Source organism: Hemibagrus wyckioides, linkage group LG15, assembly GCF_019097595.1.
Source record: "Hemibagrus wyckioides isolate EC202008001 linkage group LG15, SWU_Hwy_1.0, whole genome shotgun sequence".
Lineage (NCBI taxonomy): Eukaryota > Metazoa > Chordata > Actinopteri > Siluriformes > Bagridae > Hemibagrus > Hemibagrus wyckioides.
In genome coordinates this window covers 8,020,001-8,045,265 of record NC_080724.1, presented here as the reverse complement: position 1 = coordinate 8,045,265, position 25,265 = coordinate 8,020,001, and the positions used below count along the sequence as shown (strand labels likewise).

At 44.0% G+C, this 25,265-nt stretch overlaps 1 protein-coding gene across 2 annotated transcripts in view; it reads left to right on the top strand.

The window, feature by feature from the left end:
• Nucleotides 1–25,265, top strand: part of lrp1ab (low density lipoprotein receptor-related protein 1Ab) — a 130,665-nt gene that overhangs the window by 99,482 nt on the left and 5,918 nt on the right. For both annotated transcript variants that reach the window (XM_058410521.1, XM_058410522.1), the window contains exons 49-87: nucleotides 64–213; nucleotides 305–427; nucleotides 538–654; nucleotides 1,338–1,463; nucleotides 1,574–1,696; nucleotides 1,936–2,076; nucleotides 3,653–3,840; nucleotides 5,433–5,616; nucleotides 5,739–5,824; nucleotides 5,978–6,097; nucleotides 6,182–6,369; nucleotides 6,538–6,743; nucleotides 7,519–7,707; nucleotides 8,610–8,758; nucleotides 9,362–9,455; nucleotides 10,971–11,087; nucleotides 11,699–11,818; nucleotides 11,978–12,100; nucleotides 13,487–13,612; nucleotides 13,702–13,818; nucleotides 15,166–15,272; nucleotides 15,666–15,798; nucleotides 16,023–16,145; nucleotides 16,251–16,373; nucleotides 16,550–16,681; nucleotides 16,841–16,978; nucleotides 17,126–17,245; nucleotides 18,661–18,953; nucleotides 19,412–19,590; nucleotides 19,846–19,952; nucleotides 20,504–20,623; nucleotides 20,749–20,925; nucleotides 22,671–22,811; nucleotides 22,957–23,121; nucleotides 23,221–23,382; nucleotides 23,475–23,646; nucleotides 23,758–23,859; nucleotides 24,973–25,046; nucleotides 25,130–25,223. In XM_058410521.1, the coding sequence (XP_058266504.1) occupies nucleotides 64–213; nucleotides 305–427; nucleotides 538–654; nucleotides 1,338–1,463; nucleotides 1,574–1,696; nucleotides 1,936–2,076; nucleotides 3,653–3,840; nucleotides 5,433–5,616; nucleotides 5,739–5,824; nucleotides 5,978–6,097; nucleotides 6,182–6,369; nucleotides 6,538–6,743; nucleotides 7,519–7,707; nucleotides 8,610–8,758; nucleotides 9,362–9,455; nucleotides 10,971–11,087; nucleotides 11,699–11,818; nucleotides 11,978–12,100; nucleotides 13,487–13,612; nucleotides 13,702–13,818; nucleotides 15,166–15,272; nucleotides 15,666–15,798; nucleotides 16,023–16,145; nucleotides 16,251–16,373; nucleotides 16,550–16,681; nucleotides 16,841–16,978; nucleotides 17,126–17,245; nucleotides 18,661–18,953; nucleotides 19,412–19,590; nucleotides 19,846–19,952; nucleotides 20,504–20,623; nucleotides 20,749–20,925; nucleotides 22,671–22,811; nucleotides 22,957–23,121; nucleotides 23,221–23,382; nucleotides 23,475–23,646; nucleotides 23,758–23,859; nucleotides 24,973–25,046; nucleotides 25,130–25,223 (5,449 nt within the window). The remainder of the gene's footprint in view (nucleotides 1–63; nucleotides 214–304; nucleotides 428–537; nucleotides 655–1,337; nucleotides 1,464–1,573; nucleotides 1,697–1,935; nucleotides 2,077–3,652; nucleotides 3,841–5,432; nucleotides 5,617–5,738; nucleotides 5,825–5,977; nucleotides 6,098–6,181; nucleotides 6,370–6,537; nucleotides 6,744–7,518; nucleotides 7,708–8,609; nucleotides 8,759–9,361; nucleotides 9,456–10,970; nucleotides 11,088–11,698; nucleotides 11,819–11,977; nucleotides 12,101–13,486; nucleotides 13,613–13,701; nucleotides 13,819–15,165; nucleotides 15,273–15,665; nucleotides 15,799–16,022; nucleotides 16,146–16,250; nucleotides 16,374–16,549; nucleotides 16,682–16,840; nucleotides 16,979–17,125; nucleotides 17,246–18,660; nucleotides 18,954–19,411; nucleotides 19,591–19,845; nucleotides 19,953–20,503; nucleotides 20,624–20,748; nucleotides 20,926–22,670; nucleotides 22,812–22,956; nucleotides 23,122–23,220; nucleotides 23,383–23,474; nucleotides 23,647–23,757; nucleotides 23,860–24,972; nucleotides 25,047–25,129; nucleotides 25,224–25,265) is intronic.

Sequence of the window (25,265 nt, the reverse complement as noted above, 5' to 3'; positions counted from 1 at the left end):
GAGATCATCAAGATATGCAGGAAGAAAAGTATTTATTCATGAATATTTCATCCTTTTCCTCAGGTCCAACCGATTGCCACAGCTTCTACCTGTTAGGAGTTAAAGGTGTTACCTTCCAGAAATGCGAATACACCACACTGTGCTACGCGCTTTCCTGGCAGTGCGACGGTTCGAACGACTGTGGAGACTTTTCTGATGAGAGGAACTGCCCAGGTCAGGCACGCATACCTAAATACTCCACGCACACACACAATAACCCAGAACAGACATTTAGTCATTTCTGGATTCAACGTTTCCATTACAGAGAAGAGGAAGCTGAAATGTCCCGTGAACTTCTTCGCCTGTCCCAGCGGCCGCTGCATTCCCATGAGCTGGACTTGCGACAAAGAGAACGACTGTGAAAATGGAACAGACGAGACCCATTGTGGTTAGTAGCGAGCCTTGAACCCGAGCCCGTACAACCGTAGCTCACTCTTAAAGACATATGATTGAGTTTCTGCTTCCATCTAACGTGCTATCGTTTCCTCTTATTTATAGATAAGTTTTGCTCACCGACACAGTTTGAGTGTGGGAATCACCGCTGTATCTCCAGCTCCTGGGTGTGTGATGGGACCGACGACTGTGGAGACGGCACAGATGAGGGCAGCCGATGCAGTGAGTCATAATAGCTGTCGGCATGGGTGTGGGTGATGATGTCGGGGGAAGGGTATGAATGGTGGGGTTGTTTCCAACTGGGTGGTGTCCATCTTAACAAAGTAGAGACAGGAAAACATCAAAAAAAATCATGCACTAACACAGATGCTTAGGAATTCGTCGTTTGAAACAGATTATTAACTTATGATACTTATTGTACCATGGCACTTGTGAATTCTCAGTTCTGATTGGTCAGAAGTTGTTGGTTTAATTTAACAGCAGCTACAGAGCAATTTATATGAATGCTCTTGATCTAATGTTGTTGTTTTTATAATAACAGCTAATTTTATGTTGCTTTATATACTAATCTATATATACATATCTAAGGCTTAAATGGATTAAAAATTGTTTTTATGTAACAATGAATTGTTTGTAACCCTCTTGAAAACAAAGGACTTTTATGTCATAAACAAGACAAGATGAATTATTAACTTATTATTAACTGAAAACTAGAGGTTAGTGAGGGATGGACTAAATATAACCGGATAAAAAGTACCAGTTGTCTGTTTAAATAAGATAAGAAATTGTCATCGTGACATAACAGCAATGAGTAGTACACCCTGAATGATCTTCAAAACTTTTGTCCACTCACCCAAGGACCTGGATATTTTTCTGCTTCACATTTTATACAATGTCATGTCCAGGTTCGAAGACGTGCAGTCCTGAAGCCTTCCACTGCCCCGGCTCCCACTGCGTGCCCCAGCGCTGGAAGTGTGACGGGGACAAAGACTGTCCAGATGGTGCTGATGAGGGAGTGCAGGCTGGCTGCAGTAAGTGTCCACTCACAAGTCCTTTTCGTCATTGACCTTTTTTATTTAATTAATTAATTTATTTTTAATTTTGTTTTTTTGTTCTCATTTCTTGTTGTTTCTCATTGTAGCAAACAACAAGACCTGTGATGCCACAGAGTTCCAGTGCCAGAATAAGCAGTGCATCCCCAAGCATTTCGTGTGCGATCACGACTTGGATTGCCGTGACGGCTCTGACGAGTCTCCCGAATGTGGTGAGTGTGTGTCCGTGTCCATCCTCATTGTCCTTGTCCCAGTCCGGATCTGCACGCTGATCATGTGCTTGGAGTCCTTGAGAGTGCAGGACTCGAGATGTCCTGTGCTCCAAACTTTAGAAATACATACACTGACATGGACACATTGTTTTTTTTTGTGCCTCTGTAGTGTAGGAAGAAGTTAAGTTTAGACATTTTTAATGAGCTGTTGTGTGATGTCACCTTCGTTTTTGTAACAGAATACCCCACATGTGGTCTCAACGATTTCCGCTGTGATAATGGCCAGTGCCTAAAGCAGAAGAGCTGGGAGTGTGACGGCGAGTTTGACTGTCATGACCACTCAGATGAAGCCCCCAAGAACCTCCGCTGCACAGAGCCAGGTATTAACAACAAACACGAAGATGTCCTTAACTTTAACTTGGATGTTCTTGATCTCACATTTATATTAATGCACCTATTCTAATGTTATTGTTTCTATAGTAATTTTTATTTTAATTTAATTGTTATTATAACAACTTAGTTATTTTTTTCTCCTATACATTACATAATCACCACAGACACTATATGTCTCTGTTGTTCCTGCTGTCATATCTGTGTGAAAATGGAAAGCACAGGGTTATACGAAACCATAAAAGCTCTTGGTCATAAACTTTCTGGCTCGGAGCCAGCTGTGCAATGCAGTGTGCGAGCTTGATGAAGGGGTTGATGGCGGCCAGTTTGCCGCCTCATTAACGTCGCCCCTGCCTGGAGAGATTGACCGCTTCGTCGAGCACCTGGGACGTGATGGCTCTGTCCTTTCCGTTTTACTCGCTTCTTTAGGTAGTGAGGAATGAGGAGGTAGCGGTGGTGAAGTACCTCTGCACTTAAAATGGGATTTTAAAGCTTAAACGCATCTTGGATGGCTGATTATTTTGGGATTTTTTTTCATCATCGCTTGTTTTGTTTTTTCTTTTAACTTGAGAATTCTCAGTACTTCTGTGAAAAATGAATTTGTATGAGCTCAGTTAGAGAATAGCTAATAACTAAAACATGGCCAAGTCTGATAATATACAGGGTTACGTTTGAATGGTTTACAATTTTCTCGTTGAGAGGAAAATCGACAGAATGATTCAGTCATTTTAAATTATTCACCTCTGTATCGGAGCAATTTTTTTTGTGATGCTAGCAGGCTTCACAATCGGAAAGCACAAATGTTTTCATACTTCATGATTATGAAATGGTTCTGTCTCTATCTGCCGTATTGACAACTACCTTTGTACCTGTGTGCCTTACCTGAGCTACGTATCTTGAATCAGTGATTCTCTTCTGTTCCTATCAATGATTTGCTCTTCTCCCGTTCAGTGCTCAGTGATTAAATCAGCTAATCTTTCAGTTATAACTAAAATTTCAAATCCATTGATGCTGTTCGGGATCACTGGATCCAAGAAGGAGATTTCCAGCGTGCTATTACATCAGATTTGTTAGAATGGATCTTAAAAATTATTCAAGTATATTGTAAAATAAGACACAATTGGAATGAAATGGTCCAGTGGCTATTTGGGGTAGTTGTTTTCTCCTATACATCACATATCACTCAAACTTGTTGTCCACTTTGAAGGCAGCATGACCAACTGCACATTTGGGCAAACTGAAGGAATCGGTGGAAGAATCAGAACGATTTGTTTAACTTGAACGGCACCAAATGATTTGAGTCACTGAGGAGAAAAATTTGATTCTGAATGATTTACTGATGCAGGTTGAGGGTTGAGAGAATTATGGCGCTGTCCAGTCCTGAATAGAACGATAGTAAAGCCCTGACTAGCCTCATTAAATTTGTTACAGCTTTAAAGATACAAGATACAAATTATGCCTTGTTTTGACTTGGACTTGCAGTAACTTAAAATGTAAAAGTAAATTCAATAGTAAATAGTAAAAGTATAATTCTGATTATTTGTGTGTGTACGTGTACGTTCACAGAGAAACGCTGTAACGACTCGGCACATCTGTGCAACAACGGGAAGTGTGTGAGCGAGGACGCACTGTGTGACTGGAAAGACGACTGCGGCGACGGCTCAGACGAGCACAACTGCTTCGTCAACGAGTGTCTCAACATCAAGCTCAGTGGCTGTACACAGCTCTGTGAGGACCTGAAGATTGGATACAAGGTGTGTGTGCATGTTGTGTTGTATCGGTTTTGTTAATGTTCACACCTTAGACCTGTTTCTGACCAATTTTGCACCAGAAACGAGATCAATAGAGAGGTGGATATGGAGCCATGGAAATATAGATATTTAGTGATTTAGATACACAGACAGATAGATACTTTATTCATCCCAAAGGGAAATTTACATGATGACTAGCCTCATGATTATGATTGTGATAGTGATGTTAATGGTGATTGTGGTAGGGGTGTTTGCTTTGGTGGTGTTTGTGATGTTAATGGTGATTGTGGTGGGGGTGTTTGCTTTGGTGGTGTTTGTGATGTTAATGGAGATGGTGATGGTGGTGTTTGTGATGTTAATGGTGATGGTGGTGTTTGTGATGTTAATGGTGATGGTGGTGTTTGTGATGTTAATGGAGATGGTGATTGTGGTGTTTGTGATGTTAATGGTGATGGTGGTGTTTGTGATGTTAATGGTGATGGTGGTGTTTGTGATGTTGATGGAGATGGTGATGGTGGTGTTTGTGATGGTAATGGAGATGGTAATGGTGGTGTTTGTGATGTTGATGGAGATGGTGATGGTGGTGTTTGTGATGTTGATGGAGATGGTGATGGTGGTGTTTGTGATGTTGATGGTGATGGTGGTGTTTGTGATGTTGGTGGTGTTTGTGATGTTAATGGTGATGGTGGTGTTTGTGATGTTAATGGTGATGGTGGTGTTTGTGATGTTAATGGTGATGGTGGTGTTTGTGATGTTAATGGTGATGGTGGTGTTTGTGATGTTGGTGGTGTTTGTGATGTTAATGGTGATGGTGGTGTTTGTGATGTTGGTGGTGTTTGTGATGTTAATGGTGATGGTGGTGTTTGTGATGTTAATGGTGATGGTGGTGTTTGTGATGTTAATGGTGATGGTGGTGTTTGTGATGTTAATGGTGATGGTGGTGTTTGTGATGTTGGTGGTGTTTGTGATGTTAATGGTGATGGTGGTGTTTGTGATGTTAATGGTGATGGTGGTGTTTGTGATGTTGGTGGTGTTTGTGATGTTAATGGTGATGGTGGTGTTTGTGATGTTAATGGTGATGGTGGTGTTTGTGATGTTGGTGGTGTTTGTGATGTTAATGGTGATGGTGGTGTTTGTGATGTTGATGGTGGTGTTTGTGATGTTAATGGTGATGGTGGTGTTTGTGATGTTAATGGTGATGGTGGTGTTTGTGATGGTGGTGGTGATGGTGGTGTTTGTGATGGTGGTGGTGTTTGTGATGTTGATGGTGGTGTTTGTGATGTTAATGGTGATGGTGGTGTTTGTGATGTTGATGGTGTTTGTGATGTTAATGGTGATGGTGGTGTTTGTGATAATGGTGATGGTGGTGTTTGTGATGTTGATGGTGGTGTTTGTGATAATGGTGATGGTGGTGTTTGTGATGTTGATGGAGATGGTGATGTTAGTGATGGTCTGGTGGTTAATGTTTGTGATGTTTCTGATTGTAATGGTGTTTGATGTTGTGGTGATGTTGGTAATGTGTAGTGGTTTTGAGTGCAAACGAGCCATATGTTCAGATATTTATTCATTCAATAATTTGTTTTGTCGTTCATCAGTGCCGCTGTGAGCCCGGATTCCGTCTGAAAAATGATGGCAAGACGTGTATGGATGTGGACGAATGCACCACCACGTACCCTTGTTCACAGCGTTGTGTCAACAGCTTCGGCAGCTTCCACTGCTTCTGCGTGGAAGGTTATGCGGTGCATGCTAACGACTCGACACGCTGCAAGTCCTCTTCTGGTATGAACAGAACACACACACACACACTCTCTCTCTCTCTCTCTCTCTCTCTCTCTCTCACTCGCTTGTTGAACATATATTGTGAACACTAATTGGCTCGGCTGGATGTTTTTTTTCTGTAGAAGAGGAAGCTTTTCTGCTCTTTGCCAACCGCTACTACTTGAGGAAGCTCAACCTAGATGGCAGCAATTACACCCTCATCAAACAGGTAAGAGTGTAAATATAAAGTGTGTAGAATGTCATCGAAAGTCCTACATATATCATAAACACCTCCACCTCAGGGTTTCTTTAAATAGGGAAAGTGTTTTTTTTTTTTTCTTTTCTTTTTCTGTTTGCTATATTTTTTAATTGTGTGTAACAGGGTTTGAACAACGCTGTGGCCCTGGACTATCACTACGCAGAGCAGATGATCTACTGGACAGACGTGACCACGCAGGGCAGCATGATCCGCCGCATGCACATGAACGGCAGTAACGTTGAGGTGCGTTTGAGGTTTCCGATATCCAGGGATACCTATGGATTCTTTTTGTGTGCCACTTGGTTATATGCGTTCCTGCATGGTCAGGTGCTGCACCGGACGTCTTTGAGTAACCCGGACGGTCTGGCGGTGGACTGGGTTGGAGGAAACCTGTACTGGTGTGATAAAGGCCGAGACACCATCGAGGTCTCCAAGCTGAATGGGGCATACAGGAGCATGCTGGTCAACAGCGGTCTGAGGGAACCACGGGCTGTGGCTGTGGACGTACGCAACGGGTGAGAACTCACACACTCAAAGATAAATCAGAGGATCTGGTAAGAGTTGAGGAGCCAGTGTCATCATTCTTTAACATGAATGTGGTCAGTTTAGTTTTATTCACACTTATAGTTTTGCTGCTAATATACATGTCTGTGTTTAATTTAAATGTGCGTGTGTGTGCGCAGATATCTGTACTGGTCAGACTGGGGAGATGTGCCTCACATCGGCCGTATTGGAATGGATGGCACAGACCGGAGCATCATCATCAAAGACAAGATCACATGGCCCAACGGCCTCACACTGGACTTCATCAACGACCGAATCTACTGGGCTGACGCTCGCGAGGACTACATCGCCTTCGCTAGCCTCGACGGCTCCAACAGGCACATTGGTACAGAGTCTCTCTTTCTTTATTTCTCATTCTTTTCTCTCTGTGTAGATAGAGAAATATAGCTCAGTCTATCTGTCCATCTCTATATCTCTTTCTCTTTATCTCTGTCTTTTCATCTTTGTTCTTTTGTCTCTCTTTTTCTATCCCATTGTCCCCTTTAATTTTTACTCTTTCTGTCTTTCTTCTCCATCTATTCTCTTTGTCTATCTACTTCCTGTCTATTCTTCCTTCTCCGTCTGTCTGTATTTAATCATTTCTCTCTTTGGTTTCTTCTGTTCTTTTTCTCTCAACCATTTGCAGTTTTCTTGCCTGTCTGTCTGTGTTTTAATCTCTGTCTCTCTCTATATCTATCTTTCTCTTTTGTCTGTGTGCCTGTCTGTCTATCTCTCTCAATCTTTTACTTTTCTTTCTCTATATAACTGTTTTTCTCTCTATACTGTCTTTTTCTTCCTTGTCTGTCTGTTAGTGTCTCTCTCCCTCACCTCTGTTTCTTCTCTCTCAGCCTTTATATCTCTTATATCTACCCACATCTCTCTCTCTCTCTCTCTCTCCTTTTCCTCTCACTTTCTATCTATTTCTTTGTGAGAGAGGGAATTGTTTTAAAACAAATGATATTCTGACCTTAAATGAAAGTCAGTGGGATGATAATACATCAAAACCAGCATCACCACGTTGCTCACTACAGAGTTAAAGCGTGTGTAATAGTGCGATGGGAGAAGGAATGTAGGTTGTGTAGCTCAACTTGTGTCTTGCGTACATGTTGCCTTCCGTACAGTGCTGAATCACGACATCCCACACATCTTCGCCATGACTCTGTTCGAGGATTACATCTACTGGACCGACTGGGAGACCAAGTCCATCAACAGAGCTCACAAAACACTGGGCACCAACAAGACCATGCTGATCAGCACACTGCACAGGCCTATGGATATCCACATCTACCATCCGTACAGACAGCCTGCTGGTGAGGGGATACACACACACACACACACCTACCTCCCTCCAGCCAGATTCATACAAAACTCATTATGCAGATCTATCCTACAGAAATCCGGAGTATTATGCGATGCACACAATCAACTCCTCATAATTCATTATAGCTTTCAAATTCTATAGTTTTTTTATGATGTTTATCCTTTCAAATTCATTCTGTGAAGCCCACAAGGATCCTTTTTTATTCCTTTTCTTATTCTCTGCATCAAGTAAAAAAAAGAGAGGGAGAGAGAAAGAGAGAAACTCCAAACTGATGTACAGCAATCAGCCATAACATTAAAACCACTGACATGTGAAGTGAACAACAACGTTGATTATCTCGTTACTGTGCCATCACTCAGGGTGTGGGATAGGTTAAGCAGCGAGTGAACAGCAAGTTCTCGAAGTTGATGTGTTGGGAGCAGGAAAAACGGGCAAGCGTAATAGATAAATTGTGATGCCTTATGGGGTGTTGCTGGGATATGCAGTGGTCAGTGCTTACGAAAAGTTGCTCTGAGGAAGGACAACCGATGACCCATGACAGGGTCGTGGCCTCTCGAGGCTCATCGATGCACACTGGGATTGAAGGCAAATCCAATCTAATCCGATCCCATAGTGTAGGTTAAAGGTTAACGGCGGCTCTGATAGAAAGGTGAACATATCCCACCTCTGTTCAGAAGCCATTTTAATCAATGAGATAATCAGTGTCACTGGTTTTAATGTTATGCCTGATTCGTATGTCTGATCAGATAAATCTCAAGCTCTTTCTCGTGTGTAAATAAGGCGTGGTTCAGTGAACGGGTTCTTCACCTCAGGATTCAGCTGTATCTTCGTATCGCGAGTCAGCATACACCTCAACAGCGTAACGAGAAACAGCTTTTCTTCTGTTCTCAGTGGAGAGTCACCCGTGTCAGGTGGATAACGGAGGATGCAGTAACCTGTGTTTGTTGTCCCCTGGAGGAGGTTACAAGTGTGCCTGCCCCACTAACTTCTACCTGGCTGCAGATGGAAAGCAGTGCCTGTCTAACTGCACAGCGAGCCAGGTGTGTGTGCTACTGAAAAATAACAAGTAATAGTAAAATATTCTGTTGCTACTGAATGATTGTGAAGATTTGTTTCTCCATCACTACCTGTTTGTCTCATTAAGGTCCTTGAATTCTGGTGATAAATGTTTATTTATTAATTTTTTTTTTTTTTTTTTTACATACAAACCTGAATTAGGTCGGCTAGCAACTTTCAGGGCTTTTTTTGTTCCGTTTTTTCCAGTTTGAAGATCAGTCTAGACTACATCAAACCAGAAGCAAGCTAGTAAACTAGCTCCTTTAGCTAGTATTCATTTTATTATATCCCATATCGATTTTTTTCCCCCCAGTCAAAATGTCCAGTATCCATTCAAAATATTGGGTAATCTTTCAGGCCTGTTATTTATATTGTGTTTGTTCACCAAATGCTTTTTACGCCTTCACATTTTTGTGAACTTTAACATATTTTAATGATCTTTTAAATACTCTTGCTACCATCTAGATAAAGAAATTTTTATTTTTTATTTTACGTTTAACTTTATTTTTTAAGTTAAATAGAAGTCATGCCAGTTGAGTAAAGATGGAGGTAATCAGATAGTTGTGTGTGTGTGTGTGTGTTCGCAGTTTGTGTGTAAGAATGATAAGTGCATCCCCTTCTGGTGGAAGTGTGACACTGAAGATGACTGTGGAGATCGCTCAGATGAACCTGCTGACTGTCGTGAGTAAAGTCTTTGAAATATCTGCACCATGAGAGAAAGACAACCTGAGAGAGAGAGAGAGAGAGAGGGAGACAGTCAGACTGTGCAAACAGTGAAATGACCAGACAGAAAGATGAATAGGCAGACACCTAGAGAGTGACGGACTGAGTGATGAACAGACAGAGAAGGACAGAGTGATGGACAGAGAAACAGAGAGAGAGAGACCATGAGCGAAAGACAAGTTGAGAAAGTGAGATGAAGTGACAGAAGGACAGAGAACGTCAGATGGACCGCCAGAGACAGATGGATGAACAGACAGAGAGAAAGATGGCCAAAACTAAAGTAGGTATTAAAAGAAAAAAAGGCAGACTTTCAGAAAGGAGACACCTGTTCACTCTAGAAAACATTGCCCTAGAGCTCTCGTTACACTATGTATGATTACCTAGGAGTAAAAATCTGCCTCAGGAAATTTTGAGTGCATACAGAGCTCTTTGTGCTTTTTGTTTTTGTGTAATCAAGAAAAAAAAATCCATATAGTTGGCAGCAAAGAAGAAATTTTTTAATTTGGTGTAAAATCTTTGCTAGTGAGTCTGTACTGTCTGTACCCATCACTACCATCCGAGATATAAAGCAGGGACAAGTTCCTGGACAAGTACAGACTGAGTAAGCACAGTCTCACCATGGAGACAGAAACCCAGACAAACCTTAGAAGGATAGAACGTGAGAGACAAAGGTTGATGGACAGATTGATGGGTAAGGTAGAGAGACATGGTGACTGACAGAAGGACAGAGAGGCAAACAGATATAGCAGAGACAAAGAAAGATGGACAGTGAGGGTGAGATGGAGAGACACAGACAGATGGGCAGAGAGACAAGGTGACATGAGAAAGAGACTGAAAAATGGCCAGAGACCATGAGACAGGTAGAGAGAGAGACAATGGGCAGAGAGTCTGACAGGTGGAGAGACAGACAGGTAGAGAGAGAGAAAGACTTACGAATGGGCAAATAGATAGGTGGACAGAGAGGGAGAGACTGGTAGAGAGAGAGACTGACACAGATGGGCAGAGAGATGGGAGGACAGAGTGACAGATGGGCAGAGAGGCAGCTACAGGTAGAGAGAGAGGCAGGGGGACAGAGAGAGACAGACTGATGGATGGGCAAAGATACAGGTAGAGAGAAAGAGAGAGAGACTGATACAGCTGCAGGTGGGCAGAGAGAGTGACAGATGGGCAGAGAGACAGGTAGAGAGAGAGAATGACAGATGGGCACAGAGACAGGTAGAGAGAGTGAGACTGACACAGGTGGGCAGAGAGTGACAGATGGGCAGAGAGACGGGTAGAGAGAAAAAGAGAGACTGACACAGGTGGGCAGAGAGATGGTGGGCAGAGAAAGAAGGAGAGAGCCATAATGAAGAAAACACTGATACAGACAAGGAATACATAATGAGAAAGATACAGAGAGAGCTAGTCATCATGAATAGATGACGAGAGAGAGAGAGAGAGAACACTAACTTTTGTTGTGTGTGTTATTTTTAGCTGAGTTTAAATGTCGGCCTGGACAGTTCCAGTGTGGAACCGGCATCTGCACAAACCCTGCCTACATCTGCGATGGAGACAATGACTGCCAGGACCACTCCGATGAGGCCAACTGCGGTACTGTGCCTACACACACACACATTTACAGCATGTTGCATAAGTATTCACCCCACACACACACACACACTTTGTAATGCTACCTGGAACTGAAATGGATTTTTCTGGCATTGTTGCTGTTTAATTGACACTTATGTTTGAAGATACAATTAACAAAGATTCATTTACAAGAAAAAAGTGTATTAATTGCTGGCTGCATAAATATTGAAACCCATCTCCAACACACACACATACACACAAATCTTTATCAGCTTTGCTCATCTGGATCCTAATATTTGCCCATTCTTCTTGGCGATATTTATGGTTTATGCGTTTTGGAAGGTGTCACAAATGACAAGTCCTTTTTTTTTTTTGTGTGTGTATTGTTGTATTGCTCACCTCACTCCCCACTTAGGATTTCATCTGTAACTCATAACATTAATGATAATTCTGGCATTATTACAGACTTCATAAGGCTGAAAATATTTGTCATGGATTTTGTTGTGTTTGTTTTTATCAAGGCTCTGTTCCTCACCTCAATGGCAGAAATATATCACATGGTTACACTGACAGTGTTAATGAGCATACAGGCAGATTTGTGTAACATGCACGTGTTGTTGTGTGTGGCGCAGACATCCACGTGTGCCTCCCCAGCCAGTTTAAGTGCTCGCACCCGAGCCGCTGCATTCCCGGGATTTTCCGCTGTAACGGCCAGAACAACTGCGGCCAAGGAGAAGATGAGAAAGATTGTCGTGAGTGTCTTTCTCTCCACCATAGCTAGCCTGTCATCAGCTTGTCTCCTCAGCTCTATAATCATCTCATATTCTCCTTCATCATAATGTGTAACATGCCTCTTGCTAATGTCTTGGAGTGGTTTGTATACTAACCGTCACTGCGTGTTGACGTCGTAGCCGAGGTGACGTGTGCACCCAACCAGTTCCAGTGTGTCATCACTAAGCGCTGCATTCCCCGTGTCTGGATGTGTGACCGTGACAACGACTGTGTGGACGGCTCCGATGAACCAGCCAACTGCAGTAAGACTCTTAGTTCACTGACCAACCTTTATGTGGTGCTCCACAAGGAAAATTCTTTGATTTAGGTGAGGGTTGTAACAAATGGAGAAAATCGATTATTATTTACAAAATAAAAATTAGAAAGGATTTAGTTCCAGTTAGTTTGGTATGACGCACACTGGGGTATCCACTACATCCCTTCATTTAATTACTTTAAATTAGTTAGCTTATAGTTAGCGGAAAAACGTACACAACATATCGGACATATATTTAGACTTTTTTTTTTTTTTTAACAGTCTCAAGCAAATATAAACCGCCTTTGTAATCCACTTCATTGCTTGTAAAATGTTAAAGCTAAAAGATTTTCAGCAGTGGTCAAAAAGTGCAAATAGGCTTCGACACTGCATCTTTCAAGCACCATGATCATAAGCCAAAGTATTACTGACGTCATACTAAGGGAAGGCTGCGGAGCTTTCAGAGAGCTTCAGTTAATATTAGAGAGTTCTATTGACGTTTTATTACGAACAAAACATTAAATGTTAAAATGTGGAGACTGTTTGCAGAATGTGTAAAGATTGGCAGCTCTGATACAGTCTCTAAAATATGTATTTTCCTCATTTACTGCCAATTCGCCATCATTTAAATAGCTAAATACACTTTTGTCCTTTTTATCCAATTATAGTTAAGGTTACTCTTGTGGAACCTCCATGAAACAAGGCAGTTCCTGTTATCGCTTAAGTTATAGCAGCTATAAACAATAGTTCCCTCCCCAGCCTCTCTTTTTTCCTCTCTTGAAGTACATAGATTTAAAAAAAAAAATTGTCATATTAACTAGAAAGTGCAAAATAACAAGTTCTGAGTTGGATTTGAATTGTAATTGACCATTGCAAGACTCCTTCCATAAACACTGGATAAAAAACGTCTCATTCCAGAAAGCTTCACCATATCAAAGATGACACGTTTTTATCTGTTCTATAATATTACACATTTTATTAGGTTTAGATTGCCGTGTCTTCCGAACCCCAATGTAATGACGATGTATTAGAACGAGCACAGAGAATTCAGCAGTGCTGAACCATGCTGTCTGTTATCTAGATGTCCCCGGAGACACGATTGGCATCTTAGTACGTCTTCTGATGCTCAAAACCTGAAGCAAAAGCTAGTCGAAACAGGTTTTTATGCCTAATTAATTTTAAATGATTGGTTATTATTTGCGTAGAAGCTATAAAGCACGAGTGCATTAGAAAAGGTGTTTAGTCACAAGAGCGAGGAAAGCAAGTCTTGACCTTGAGTATCAAAGTTTATCAATATTGCAAATGTTTTGGGCAGCTGTCAGATCGTTTTGTCTTCCTGATGATTATTATGTATGTAATGACCCTTGAGTGACCTTACCGTCTCCTCCTGCAGCTCAGATGACGTGCGGTGTGGACGAGTTCCGCTGTAAGGACTCTGGTCGCTGCATCCCTGCACGGTGGAAGTGCGACGGTGAGGACGACTGTGGCGATGGCTCGGATGAACCCAAGGAGGAGTGCGGTACACAGCGTCTCTCTCTGTTTGCTCGGCTTATAGACATGTTAGCTTCCTTAAACTCGGTGTTGAGTTTTTGTGTCTCTGTGCATCAGATGAGAGAACGTGCGAGCCATATCAGTTCCGCTGCAAGAACAACCGCTGTGTCCCGGGTCGCTGGCAGTGCGACTACGACAACGACTGCGGCGACAACTCCGACGAGGAGAAGTGCGGTAGGTGGTCTGGTATGGAATTATTGGAAATGATCTTTGTAATGGGTTCAGTGTTGGAGTGCTACAGATTAGGGGTGTGCTAAGATGCAAGTATAGAACTGTTAAATTAAAGTAAGTGTGTGTGTGCATGCGTGTGCCTGCCATATCCACTCGGTTTGCACTGTTTCATGACATTGCCCTCATTGCTCATGAATGCCAGTCACTTCACCTTATGTTTGTTCTTCATTTCACACTGACATGGTGGCTTGACTCAGAGGTAGGTCGCTGCTCCTCCATTCCCTCTCTCCATCTAAACTCCACTCTTGTCCCTTTGCACATCCATTTTTCTTTGCATTCAATGGTTAATGACAAACTGCATATTTCAGCACCCATCCCTCTAGTCATGGAAATCCAGTACTAGTTTACCCTTTCAAAAAAAAGAGAGACGATCCGTGTGTCATCTATGGCATTGTGTTTATCATTTCTTGCTGTCCGGTGACTGTTTCTTCAGTGTGAAATACGTGAAACCATTGGTCACTTTTTCTGCCTTTGAAATCCCTGTTCATTTATTTGCGCTTTCTCATGAAAGAATTGGCATGAACTTTTTATTACAGCCCTTCTTTCTTCTACCTATCCACTTTTCCCCTGTGTTCAACCCCTATTCTGAACCCCTTTGACGTTCAACATTCCCTTCTGTAGCTCTGTTGTGACTCTGATATGTGTGGTGGTTTGGGAAAATCCTGTGGCGCTGTGGATAAATTTGTGGAAATAATCAGAAACGTTACTTTGAATCTATTTTCTTGGAACGATCATGTCGAATGAGGTGCCAGTTAAACAAAGTCAGCTGTAAAAAGGGTCAGTCTGCCTAAACGTTTTGCTAGCTAGGAGCGAATTTCTCACACAGTGAACATCATGCATAAAAAGACGTTCACGGTAGGAAACATGACCAGCAGAACAGAAGTGAGTAAATGAATCAGCAATTATTTCCTCATCGATTTGGGAATGAGTTGATGAGGATGAAGCTGGTAATTAAAGTGAGAACTTGTTTCCCATTGTAAGCTTATCGTTCTTTTCCATTTTAGCACAGCAGATTATAAATACTTCTGTAACCGAAGGCATGGTGTCGTTTGCAAACATTTAGATTTAATTGTGGATGAGATACCTGCAAAAGAGGGACATATTTCATCTTAGGACTTTAGGAGGTGTGTGTTAAATTTGGAAATTTGACCATTTGAAGGGTTTTCCCAGGTTGCCAAATATATATCATTCTGAACATGATGGCATGGTGTGGTTGGATATTCTGCCATTCTGGATAAATGACTGTGCGTGTGTGTGTGTGTTTGTGTGTGCTACTCTGCCCCCCCTCAGTGCCACGTCAGTGTTCGGAGAGTGAATTCGCTTGCACCAATGGCCGCTGCATTGCTGGGCGATGGAAATGTGACGGAGACCATGACTGCGCTGACGGCTCTGATGAGGTGCTGAAGCTAAAATTAATAAACACATTTATTTTCTCTCTGGTTTACTTTGTCCTTTCAATGCTCGCCGTCTCTAAATCCGAACCCCTGGAACAACGTTAAAGGCGCAGTTGGTAAAGCGTTCTCTCTGTGCACGTGTTGCTGATTCTCAAAGGCTGACACTTTGCTGTATTTGCAGTGGATCTGGCTAGTTTCTAAATGCAGTCTTTTTGTGTGTAAAAAAAGTCTTTTTGTGTGCATTTATTATAGTCCTGCCTTATTATATGTACTGCCCTTTTTCCTAGACAACGTCTCCCTTTTTCATTGTTTTTCTTAGTGTTTAATGCAATTGCAATTTGCTCCACAAGAAGCAGTGTGTGGTTAAAGCATGTGGTGTGTGTGTGTGTTGTACAGCATGGCTGTGCTCTGAAGTGTGATGCAGACCAGTTCCAGTGTAAAAATGGCCACTGCATCCCACTGCGCTGGCGCTGCGACGCTGATGCTGACTGCATGGATGGCAGCGATGAAGAGAGGTGTCATGAGACTGGTGAGACCATAGATATGGCTCTTGTTTGCTATAAATAAGTTTACAAATAAAAACACAAAGCGGTGTGCTGTTAGTGGAAAATAATCAACTTGATGGTGTGGAATATTTTCCAGTAACGGCATGTTTTATTTCTCTCCATTTTGTACAGTCATTTGCATCCAGTTACATGCTCACTCTCTCTCCTCTCTCCTCTCTCTCTCTCTCTCTCTCTCTCTCTCTCTCAGTGGAACGTCTCTGCCCCTTCGATGAGTTCCAGTGTAACAATACTTTGTGCAAGCCTCTGGCCTGGAAGTGCGACGGCGAGGATGACTGCGGTGATAACTCTGATGAAAACCCAGAAGAGTGCCGTGAGTTTAAACACCACCAGTCTTTCTGTCAAGACTTGAATTCACCAGAACCGAAGAGGAGGAAATAACCATACTGAATAATAACTGCTCCCCTTCCACCCCTAGGGAAGTTCCTGTGTCCTCCCACCAGAAACTTCCGCTGCCAGAACGATCGCGTGTGTCTGTGGAGCGGAAAACGCTGTGACGGCATCAACCACTGCGGAGACAACTCGGATGAGCTGAACTGCGGTAAGACAGGAGGCAGAATCTGATGCGATTGAATGAGATTCTGAATCTGTGGCATTATTTTTCTTTCATTAAAATTTCAGAGGGAGTTTTCCGAGCAATAAATTCGAGAGCCTGCAAGTTTGAAGGATGCATTTTGGTGCAGTAAATAAACTCGATATGACTCTGTATTTGAGCAGATAAGAAGGTGAACAAGTGTGGCAAGGACAAGTTCCAGTGCAGCAACGGCAAGTGCATCAGCTCCACCCTGCGCTGCAACTACTTCAACGACTGCGAGGACTACGGCTCTGACGAGATCGGCTGCAAGACAGGTGAGACATCTCTCAAGCGTGCACACACTCGCATGTGTTCACACTCAACATGTGCAGATCACAGTCACTGGTAGACCTGTGAAATCTTTGGGTTAGAAGTCAAGAAATTCTTTCTTTAAAATGTAGATTTGAACATCTGGTGTTTTTGTGTGAAAACAGACACTATGCTGAACGACTGTAAGAGTAACAGGTCTTTGTGTGGAGAGACAGAAGAGGTTCATTGTACGACCAACGGCACCGACTCTTTCTGCTCCTGCAAACCCGGCTTTGAGAACAACGGCTTCAGCAACTGCCAAGGTGCCCATCTCTCTTTCCTTCTATACACAAACACAGAGAAAGATATACAGAGATACACACATACTCTCACGCTAGCTGTTCTAGCACAACATCTGGGTACGAGACAGGCTTACGGTGCTGTTGAATTTACCACGTTTCCCTTTTCAGATAAGAACGAGTGCAGACAGTTTGGCGTGTGCTCTCAGATCTGTAACAACACCAAGGGCTCTTACAAATGCAGCTGCCACAAATACTTCACCAAGATCAACGACACCTGCAAGGCCGACGGTAAGCGCTTCATTGGGGCCGTGAGACTGGAGTTTACTGTGTGCCTTCAGTGTTCATGCATGTCTTCAAGCGCAGCAATCCCATATTCATATATGTAATCATCATTACGCTGATGCGTAAATCTATTGAATCATGTTTTTCTAAACTGTTTGGCCAAATGACACATGTATGGAAAAAGTACTCTGAATAAACACATGCCGTATGTCAATTTCTTAATGAAATATTTCAAGAAAAATTTAGGTAAGTGTTATTTACACCCATTTCTTGTTTTTATCTTTGGGGACTGGATTTCTACACGTACACTATATTGCCAAAAGTTTTAGGACGTGTGCTTTTACATGCACGTGAATTTAATAGCTTTGAGGCTATAACAGCTTCAACTCTTCCACAAGGTTTAGAAGTGTGTTTTATAGGAATTTTTGACCATTCCTCTAGAAGCGTATTTGTGAGGTCAGGCACTGATTTTGGACAAGAAGGCCAGGCTCGCAGTCTCCACTCTAATTTATCCTAAAGGTGTTCTATCAGGTTGAGGTCAGTGCAGGCCAGTCAAGTTCCTCCACACCAAACTCGCTCATCCATGTCTTTATGGACAATGGCAATTGATGTATTGCTTTGTGCACTGGTGTACAGTCATGTTGGAACAGGAAGGGGTCATCCCCAAACTGTTCCCACAAAGCTGGGAGCTGAAATTGTCCAAAATATCTTGGTATGCTGAAGCATTAAGAGTTCCTTTCACTGGAACTAAGTTGCAAAGCCCAACACCTCAAATTCAACACCTGAATTCAGTGATTTGGAGGGGTGTCCTAAAACGCTTGGCAATATAGTGTATCAAATAATATATCAAGTTTAAAATATTCTCTTGGGTAAGCAATGAAGTTCAAAAATAATACTTTTATTATTGGTATAACCAGTGTAGTGAGTGTATTTTGTGAAAACGATGTCCTTTTGGATTTGGTGTAATTGTTTATAGCAGGCTTTAAAAAAAAGAGATGTTCATGGATATTAAATAAAAACAAGCCCTGTTATTGTAGATCAGTGAATTAAAAACAATTAAAATCTTTAAGTCAAGATGAATATCTATTGTTTGCACATTTACTCAAGTGATTCATTTTCATTAATTTTTTTTCCTTACATGGAAATATAGAAACCTCTAGCTGTACCGCTGTAATGTTCTAACATTATAAACTCTTATAATAGTGGGAGGTATTTAAATATTACATATTACATAAATATAATATAAAATATAAAAAATATAAATATTACATAAATATTATGTCATTACACTTTGAATAGTTTCAGAAATGAATGCCCAAACCCCCAGTGTATTACATCTGCAGCATCATGTCTCATCAGCCGAAATCCAAAAGTCGAATCTCATCTCTCCTCCTGTTTATTCTCTGTATTTCTCTTAACAGGTTTGAATAGCAACAGGCAGGTGCTCTACATCGCCGATGATAACGAGATCCGCAGTCTGGACCCGGGAATGCCTAACTGGGTGTATGAGCAGACCTTCCAGGGTGATGCCAATGTGCGTATCGATGCCATGGACCTGCACATCAAGACCAACCGCATTTTCTGGACCAACTGGCACACCAGCGGCATCTCCTCCTTCCAGCTGCCCTCCACATCCTCATCTTCGTCATCTGGCACCTCGTCCAACTCCCATCGCAATACGCGGCAGAGCGAGGGAACGGTCACCAACCTCGCGGTACACAATGCCTGCACACTCTCTCTGCATAAAATACACAAAATCATCAGCTGCATCCCAAATGATGTACTACACAATATACACTATGTACCCTATCATCTAGTGTCTGAATGTTATGGGGATATCGTCTTATAACCGGATGGCAAATAATGTCAAACACACATAATGTTAGCTTTAGCAGAATACACCGAATTTTTAAAATGTTGAAAAAATAAATGGGCTAATTTATGTCGGCTAGCTTAAAAACATTTTCTCAGTCAGCATCAGCGCCTAGTAGCTCCACCCCTTTTCTGTCATGTTTCTGTCAACCTTCCGTCCTGAAGACTTTCCCGTCTTACAAAGCAGCAAAACTCTCACACTGGAGACAACTGCTATATGCCTCTTTCATTACATCAGCATCTATACACTCGCTATTTGGTATATATAATCTTTGTTCTCGTGACGTCTCCCGGACGCAGATCCCAGGTCTGAAGACGCCCAGAGGCATCGCTGTGGACTGGGTGGCCGGGAACCTGTACTGGACAGATTCGGGCCGTGACGTCATCGAGGTGGCCCAGATCACCGGCCAAAACAGGAAAACGCTGATCTCAGGCATGATTGATGAACCCTATGCGATTGTTGTGGATCCGCCAAGAGGGTGAGATGACATTTGGAAAATGTTGCTGTTGAATTAAATACATTCATAGTACAGAAGCTGCTTACTGTATGCTAAAATATCATTTGCCCAAAGCTAATGGAGACCATTAATTATCAGTAACTGATGCTTTTGCTAACACATCATAGAGTTACAGCTGACTTCATAAGTCATTATAAATCAGTGTAAAACAAATCAAAATGTAGCATGATTTTTTGATATCATGATCTAAAGGCTGTGTTTTATGTGCTAACTCAGGACCATGTACTGGGCAGACTGGGGAAATCACCCTAAAATCGAGACTGCAGCCATGGACGGCACACTGAGGCAGACGCTGGTGCATGAGAACCTGCAGTGGCCAACAGGTGAGTAACAGCAGTCTCATCAAGAGTAAAGAACTGGTCTCATGAATACTAATTGGTTCAAACCACTGTGAAGCAACCTTTTCATGAAAAATGTATATTATGAGGGTATGAGTTGTGTTTATATGTAGTTATATAAACTGTAAGCTCAAAAAACATGTATTTCTCCTAAAATAGTTTTTTTTCTCCTCAAAACACAAGATAGGAATTGATTTTTAAAAATGAATATAAAAAATAACAACATATATAAAAATGTATAATAATAATAATAATTATTATTATTATTATTATTATATATTTAAATAAAGCACACTTTCAATACCAATAATTTTTTTCATATGTTTTCATACTCCTCTTATTATAAAGGAAATTTCCTAAAATGAGTGTGGTTTCATTGCTGCTTTTACTTCTTTTTTTTTAAAACTTTTATCTTTAATACTAATCAAATGAAATGAAACTCTATAATCAGGGGGTTTGGGATTCAGAAGGATCTCATCGATTTTTTTCGTCGATTGTGCCAGCAGTCTTTTCAATGCCGTTTTTTCTGTGCTCAGGTCTGGCAGTGGACTACTTCAACGAGCGCCTGTATTGGGCCGACGCTAAACTGTCTGTAATCGGCAGCGTGCGTCTGGATGGCACAGACCCTGTGGTGGCCGTGTCCAACGTCAAAAACAGTTCAGTAGCAAAAACATCACTGTTTTATGAGGAATATAGCACTGTTAGAGACCCAAGATGTCACACAAGCCTTTAAAATGACTGTCTGTAATAAGCTGTGTTTGTGTGTGTGTGCGCGCTGTAGATTTACTCCATCCGTTCAGCATTGATATCTTTGAGGACTACATCTATGGCGTTACCTACATCAACAACTTCGTGTTCCGTGTCAACAAATTTGGCCGAGGCACAATGGAGAACCTGACCACAGGCATCAATCATGCCACTGACATAGTGCTCTACCACCGCTACAAACAGCCCGAGAGTGAGTCCGTGTGTGGGGGGGAGAGTCCGTGTGAGAGAGTGTGAGCGTGCGCGTGCGAGAGAGTGTGAGCGTGCGAGAGAGTGTGAGCGTGCGCGTGCGAGAGAGTGTGAGCGTGCGCGTGCGAGAGAGTGTGAGCGTGCGCGTGCGAGAGAGTGTGAGCGTGCGCGTGCGAGTGTGTGTGAGCGTGCGCGTGGGAGAGAGAGTGTGAGCGTGCGCGTGGGAGAGAGTGAGAGCGTGGGAGAGAGAGTGTGAGTGTGCGCGTGGGAGAGAGAGTGTGAGCGTGCGCGTGGGAGAGAGTGAGAGCGTGCGCGTGGGAGAGAGTGAGAGCGTGGGAGAGAGAGTGTGAGTGTGCGCGTGGGGGAGAGAGTGAGAGCGTGGGAGAGTGAGAGCGTCGGAGAGAGTGAGAGCGTGCGCGTGGGGGAGAGTCCGTGGGAGAGAGTGTGAGCGTGCGCGTGGGAGAGAGTGTGAGCGTGCGCGTGGGAGAGAGTGAGAGCGTGCGCGTGGGAGAGAGTGAGAGCGTGCGCGTGGGAGAGAGTGAGAGCGTGCGCGTGGGAGAGAGTGAGAGCGTGCGCGTGGGAGAGAGTGTGAGCGTGCGCGTGGGAGAGAGTGAGAGCGTGCGCGTGGGAGAGAGTGTGAGCGTGCGCGTGGGAGAGAGTGTGAGCGTGCGCGTGGGAGAGAGTGTGAGCGTGCGCGTGGGAGAGAGTGTGAGCGTGCGCGTGGGAGAGAGTGAGAGCGTGCGCGTGGGAGAGAGGGTGTGAGCGTGCGCGTGGGAGAGAGGGTGTGAGCGTGCGCGTGGGAGAGAGGGTGTGAGCGTGCGCGTGGGAGAGAGGGTGTGAGCGTGCGCGTGGGAGAGAGGGTGTGAGCGTGCGCGTGGGAGAGAGGGTGTGAGCGTGCGCGTGGGAGAGAGGGTGTGAGCGTGCGCGTGGGAGAGGGTGTGAGCGTGCGCGTGGGAGAGAGAGTGTGAGCGTGCGCGTGGGAGAGAGAGTGTGAGCGTGCGCGTGGGAGAGAGAGTGTGAGCGTGCGCGTGGGAGAGAGAGTGTGAGCGTGCGCGTGGGAGAGAGAGTGTGAGCGTGCGCGTGGGAGAGAGTGTGAGCGTGCGCGTGGGAGAGAGTGTGAGCGTGCGCGTGGGAGAGAGTGAGAGCGTGCGCGTGGGAGAGAGTGAGAGCGTGCGCGTGGGAGAGAGGGTGTGAGCGTGCGCGTGGGAGAGAGGGTGTGAGCGTGCGCGTGGGAGAGAGGGTGTGAGCGTGCGCGTGGGAGAGAGGGTGTGAGCGTGCGCGTGGGAGAGAGGGTGTGAGCGTGCGCGTGGGAGAGGGTGTGAGCATGCGCGTGGGAGAGAGAGTGTGAGCGTGCGCGTGGGAGAGAGAGTGTGAGCGTGCGCGTGGGAGAGAGAGTATGAGCGTGCGCGTGGGAGAGAGAGTGTGAGCGTGGGAGAGGGTGTGAGCGTGCGCGTGGGAGAGGGTGTGAGCGTGCGCGTGGGAGAGGGTGTGAGCGTGCGCGTGGGAGAGGGTGTGAGCGTGCGCGTGGGGGAGAGGGTGTGAGCGTGCGCGTGGGAGAGGGTGTGAGCGTGCGCGTGGGAGAGGGTGTGAGCGTGCGCGTGGGAGAGGGTGTGAGCGTGCGCGTGGGAGAGAGTGAAAGCATGTGTGTGAGAGCATGCGTGTGTTAGCATTTATTAGCAAGACATTTCTTTTTGTGTGGATGTTACTCAGTTGTATCTGTCATTCTCTAACACTTTTTTTATGTTTCAGTGGCGAACCCATGCGACAGGAAGAAGTGTGAATGGTTGTGTTTGCTCAGCCCCAGTGGTCCTGTGTGTACCTGCCCTAACGACCGCGTGGCTGATAATGGCACGTGTAAGGAGCTGCCTCCGGCCACTCAGTCCCCCGTCAGTAAGTATAGCTGAACTGCACAAACACCTCGTCAGCTGTAGGAGTCTTCCTCTTATTGAGCTTAGCATAGTGGAGCTTAGCATAGTGGTGCTTAACGTCAGTGATTCTTGCTTGTCTCACGTCTCTTTTCACTTCTCTTTCTCAGCTCCTACATGTAATGTTCAATGTCTGAACGGTGGCAGTTGTTTCCTGAACGCTCGCAGTCAGCCCAAGTGTCGCTGCCCGACCAGCTACAACGGTGAGAGGTGCGAGATTGACCAGTGCAGAGACTACTGCAAGAACGGAGGAACCTGTTCTCCATCACGCACGGGTACTCACACACATCCCCCCCCCACATATTCACATCATATAGTCATGCATACATACCTGTGGTTTCCTGTGTCTAAGTCGATAAACCTCTATTCTCTAGGTGCTCCTACGTGCCGCTGCCCAACAGGCTTTACCGGACCCAACTGTAACCTGAACACGTGCAAAGACTACTGCCATAACGGAGGCAGCTGCACCGTGAGCCTCGGGAACCAGCCCATGTGCCAGTGCCATGATGGCTTTCTGGGAGATCAGTGCCAGTACAGTAAGTGACCATGCCCAGTTCACTAAAACAGGCCTTATAGCTTATAGGTCTTAAAAAGCTGTTCCTGATCACTGCCTCTCCTCCTCCTCCAGGCCACTGTGAGGATTTCTGTGAAAACGGAGGAACCTGCCTTCTGTCAGCAAATGGCACCAAGCAATGCCGCTGCCCCTCGAAGTTCCTCGGCCCCACCTGCAGCCTGGACAGGTGCATGTACTGTGGCCAGGGTCAATGCGTCTCTCATTCTGACGGAGTGGTACAATGCAGGTACAAATCCCATTTCCTCTGAGAGTGGAAAACTCTCCATCACTCTGTGGGGATTAGTGTTCGTGTTCTGATGTTATCCAACTTGTGCGTGTGTGCTGTGTGTTTGTTTAGCTGTGGCAATGACCAGATACAGCCCAGCTGCTACAGCTGCAAGGACTTCTGCATTAACGGCCAGTGTTTGTTAGACCAGCGCACCATGCTTCCGTACTGCAAGTAAGAACAGAGCACAAGTGACCATATCATACAGACACATACACACACGCGCACACACACACACACACACACACACACACACACACACACACACACACTGTTTACAGCTTCATTGTCTAGACATCTTTTATTCTATTTATTTTGTGCCCTTTACTTTAACTTGTTTCTCTCCACCAGTGTGTTATGCATTGGGCTGTCTCATTTGGACTCATTCTGTGGCTGTCTCTTAAGCCTCTCTCTCTCTCTCTCTCTCTCTCTCTCTCTCTATCTATCTATCTATCTATCTATCTATCTATCTATCTATCTATCTATCTATCTATCTATCTATCTATCTATCTATCTATCTATCTATCTATCTATCTATCTATCTATCTTGTCCTCTCTCTCTCTCTTTTGCATCCTCTCATCTCATTCTCGCTGTCTATGCCTGTCCTCTGATGGACGATGGATCATTTTTCTACTTGGCAGCAATCTCAGTTCCACCTGCCACTCATCCTGTTCCTCCATTTCCTGACCTGTAGAGTTCACTGCACTTGTCTTCCGTTGCGCTGGGGTGTGTCTTTCTGTCCTTGACAGTCTTGGTTGTTTCATTACACTGGTGTCAGTTCAGCTGTAGGAGAAATCTGCTCACTCATAGCCCAGTATTATCCCAGTGATCTCATATTGCAGTTATGCAGATAAATGTATTTAATTCTCGAAGGAACTAAAAATATCTGTATAATGTTCCTCATATCCTGGAAATAAATACCGTATTTTTAGCATTTGAAGTATTTGAGTTGGCAATATGGAAGAAGATACTGAACTATATCATGTAGCAGTGGAAGATGATGCTGGGCTGCTTAACCCTTAGCGTTAATGTCATATTCCTTTTTTTTCCATCCTCATCTCTTTCTTTTTCACTTTTTCCCCAGGTTTTTCTGCTTGAATGTCTTTCTTATGCTTCTTACACAAAACTTGAGGAAACTGCTGTATGTCTTCCTGACATATTATAATGTGGTATGATCAGGGGTGCCAGATCTGTAATAAGAAAACAGGCCAAGTGATTTCATGCACCAAACTTTATTTGCTGGAATTTCAGCGTTGTGTAAATCAGCCACACTTTCCATTTCTCAGGTGTCCTGCAGGCTGGATTGGCTATCGCTGTGAGATGACTGCTTCTTCTGCAGGCTCAGGAGACTCCTCTGGCAGTAAGTGTGTGTGTGTGTGTGAATCATCATCACTGATGTAAGTGGGACCACTGAAGTAATCTCTAAAATCTCTCTGTACACAGACGCATTCTCTGTGATCATTCCTGTGCTGTTGCTGCTGTTACTGGCTTTGCTGCTGGTTGGCGCCATCTTGTGGTATAAGAAGAGAATGCGTGGGTGAGTAGCAGCTCTGTTCATGACCATACCAAGATGAGATCT